At 35.5% G+C, this 3,825-nt stretch overlaps 1 protein-coding gene across 1 annotated transcript; it reads left to right on the forward strand.

Moving 5' to 3' along the window:
* LOC140984236 (PITH domain-containing protein At3g04780-like) lies at nt 1-3,825 on the forward strand. The gene is made up of 8 exons (XM_073451504.1): nt 1-108; nt 193-279; nt 502-625; nt 2,910-2,958; nt 3,045-3,102; nt 3,221-3,267; nt 3,361-3,438; nt 3,592-3,825. The coding sequence occupies exons 1-8, from the start codon at nt 28-30 to the stop codon at nt 3,638-3,640; spliced, it is 573 nt and encodes a 190-aa protein (XP_073307605.1). The 5' UTR covers nt 1-27; the 3' UTR covers nt 3,641-3,825.

Genomic DNA, 3,825 nt, shown 5'->3' on the forward strand with positions numbered 1-3,825 from the left:
TCTTGTTAAAATTTGAAAATCCAATAAATGGTAAACGGAGAACCCTTGTGTTGTCCCAGAGAATCAGCCATGTCTGTCGAATCAGTATCTGTAATCCCAAGAAGCCAAGTATGCTCCCGTTTTTCTCATTCTCGTAGAAATGATTTTTCACATTTATGCCTCGTGATTTTGTTGATGCGCATGTATCTGTAGATTGATTTACTGGATTTTGTTGATTGGTCTGGTGTTGAATGCCTGAATCAAAGCAGCAGCCACTCTCTTCCCAATGCTCTTAAACAGGTGGTTTACTTTTTAGATTTCTCCGAAATATTAGGGTTTTTAATTGTTTGATTATCTTCCTTTATTTTCGTTCTTTTCAAGTTTGCGAATCTTATTTTGGATGATATAACTAGTGATGCGTGGAGACAGTATGGTGATGCCATTTGTAAATCAGAGATTAATCTAATATATGCTTTTTATTAAAGTCTCTTGAGTATTGATTGATTCGATTTTGCTAGTCAGGGTTATAGAGAAGATGATGGTTTGAATTTGGAAAGCGATGCAGATGAACAACTATTGATTTATATTCCTTTTACACAAGTTATTAAACTGCATTCTGTTGTCATTAAAGGGCCGGAGGAAGAAGGTGAACGATTTATCTCTTGCATTCAAACTGATTATGTGGTGCGCTTACGGTGTTTATTGTGATTTCTAGTACAATGTATATATTTTTTTGGTTGTCACCCACTCTCATTTTTTGGTTCTCTCATGCATTGTGAGAACATCAGTGTGACATGAGATTTTGCGGGAATTTTGATTTTTGTCGAGTTCTGCATAGAAAATATGACGTTCGTTGGAGTCGGATTGGAAATCCTAGAACAAAGAAAATCATAGAAAATAATTGGAGCTAGTATGACAATTATTGAGTAAGTATGTGGAGAATGTGGAGAGAGGAGCAAATGTGTTTATTGGAGGATTGCAAGGAAATAAGTATGAGTTAATGGAAGAACATTAAGTGTTGGTTTGCATCATGGTCATAGCTCGAAGGGGGTATTTGGTTTAATGTTTATTAGATGGCACTGATAATAGCTTAAGAGGTTTGTACCTGTAAGAATACAGATTTGAAATGAGAATGGAAAAAGTTTAGGTGGCTGTTCGATGTTTGATGGAGGGATGTGACCCAATTACATGCAATATTGTGAATCAGTTATTGTTTTTGTTTCCTTGTATGTGGTCTTAACTGTGCTGTGATGTGGTTAGGATCTACGCATCCCTTTTGGTGTGTAATTTGTAGCTGGTTTATTTTTTTGCTCTCTAAACTATCTGCCTAAATATTGTCGCTTGTTGATGGAAAAAATGCAAAATAATAATAATAATAATAGTAATAATAATAATAATAATAATAATAATAATAATAATAATAATAATAGAAAACACGTTTCTTCTCAACAATGTGCCCGGTATTAATGTCTCTTAATATTGTTTGAAAATTTTCAGTACCATCTGCTTGTCATGCTTGGGAACACAAGATCTGGTTTGATTATATTTACGGCTAGTAGCAGAAGCATGTCCTATCCTCTATATATACAATTGTATTGTTATCAATGAATATAGTTTCTTGAAAAGGTGATAAACATTTGTCGAATAGTCTTTATGGAAAAAATACATCAAGAATCCTAGACATTGTTGGGTCAGATGATCAAGAAAAAATTGCTCTTGTTGGAGAGATTTACACAGTAGGAGTCCTACTTTTGTCAGCTATGGTTCTTACAACAATTCGACGCAAAGAAAATAATTTTTGGCATGGTTATCTAGAAGAGGAGACATGCACGTGTAGCTAACCAATGAATCTTAATTACAAACTCATAGAATCAAGAAAATACTCGTGCTAAAGACACAGAAGTATGTGAAGAGGTTGGTTGATGGGTTTAGCTACCTATCCTACATCACTCTGACATGGCCCATGCAGTGAGTGAGGCTTGTCAAATGTCAATTTATGCAATAATTCGGGGAAGTTCATCTACTGGTTGTTTATAGGATCTCACATTATCTAAACAGGTCTCCTGAAGAGGGGCTTCTATTCACAGAGTGATGACTAACTGACACTTGAATCCTACAAGAATGTTGCCTATGGTAGTTGATAGAAGATCTACTACCAAAATGCCATATGTTGTGCATTTGTAGGCAGGGATCTAATCTCCTAAAAGATCAAGAAACAGAGCATGGTAGCAAGATTAATCCCAGAATCTGAGTTGGCTTGTCAGAGTATGCCACATAATCTGTGTTTTGTTCCCAACTTCCCATTGCACAGGGACTATATCTGTTACCATGCCCGAAAAGCATTCTATAAGTTTTGAAAGTTGAGTGGGAACGACTTTTAAGACTTTATTGTGAACGGGCGTACAATTAGCATGCGTTCAGACCCACACAAAGTCATCAGATCAAGCACATCAAAGTGGAGTATTTCGTCTCAGAGAAACTTGACACTAATCTTACCCATAGACGATATGTTTCATCAAAATCTATCTAACCATTGCATTGGTTTTAAGTACTATTTTCCAAGCTGGAAATGGACAATAACAGTTCACTATCACGAGTGTCAGCAAATGGGTTGAATACGTACGTATTCAGTTATCTTCCATTTATGAAAGACCAAGTCCTATAACTTTGTGTAGTATATGTATCTTGTTTAAGTTTACCTAGACTCAGTGCCTGCTTTCTTAGGTGAAATCACTCTTGTGTTGTTCTGTTGAAGCTGGGGATCAAAATCAATCCTCTCTTCTCAATGTTCGACATTTTGTTACCATTATCTGGCTACTTTGTTACAAATTCTGATATTTGCAACTTGAATGCAATTTTATTTGGATTTCTGTAGATAACTGATGGACAAAGTTTTGATCCAAAATTTGAGTGTGATCTTTATTTTCCAGGTCCCAAAACTGTGAAGCTTTTTGCTAACAAGGAGCACATGGGTTTCAGGTGATCTTTAATGATCAATCTTTTGTGAACTAATGTTTCATCCACTGTATTTAAATCATGTCTAATTAGGCTAACAAATGATGCAGTAATGTTAACGATTTTCCCCCAAGTGACTCGGCTGTTTTATCTGCAGAAAACCTGGAGGTATGCTATTTTGCTTGTATTGTTCCTTTTAATTAATGAGAAAAGGCTTACCCAGCTGTAGTATCACTGGTAAGCATTGTTTTATGAAGCAGCATGCTTAATATTCCTAATGCTGCAGGGAAAACCAGTGATTGTGAAATACGTCAAGTTTCAAAATGTCCGAAGGTATATTTGTGGTCTTTGTGTGACCCTTTACTTAATAACGTTGTTACATATCTAAAAGAAAGTGAGCCCGTTGTTAATTGTTGCCTGAATCAGCTTGACAATTTTCATTGAAGAAAATCAATCTGGTTCAGAATTGACAAAAATCCAAAAGATTGTTCTCTATGGAACAACGTAAGTTTCTTCGTCTTTTTTCCTTCTATCTTCACTTTTTTAATCACCATCTCTTTAAATTTACCACATCTCAAACTTTAAATTGATGACCGAGCTAATCTAATGGTGCCTTGTTTCCTTTGGTTATTCACATGCTATTTTTTCATGCTGCAGGGTGGAAACAACAGATATGAAAAGTTTGAAGAAGATCGAGGATCACTGAACCCGATCTTGTCGCGTGTGAAGAGAAGTTTTTTCGTTGTATTTGCAAGCATTTCAAAATATTATTGTTCATAAACCGAAAGTGAGGACTCATATGTCAAAGGGAAATTTACATTGCCTTTGTTGGTCCTACTTTGAACATTAGAAGTTTTACTTTGACATGTATTTATGGTATGGTTGCATTAA

The sequence above is a fragment of the Primulina huaijiensis genome, chromosome 9 (assembly GCF_012295235.1).
Source record: "Primulina huaijiensis isolate GDHJ02 chromosome 9, ASM1229523v2, whole genome shotgun sequence".
Taxonomy (NCBI): Eukaryota; Viridiplantae; Streptophyta; class Magnoliopsida; order Lamiales; family Gesneriaceae; genus Primulina; species Primulina huaijiensis.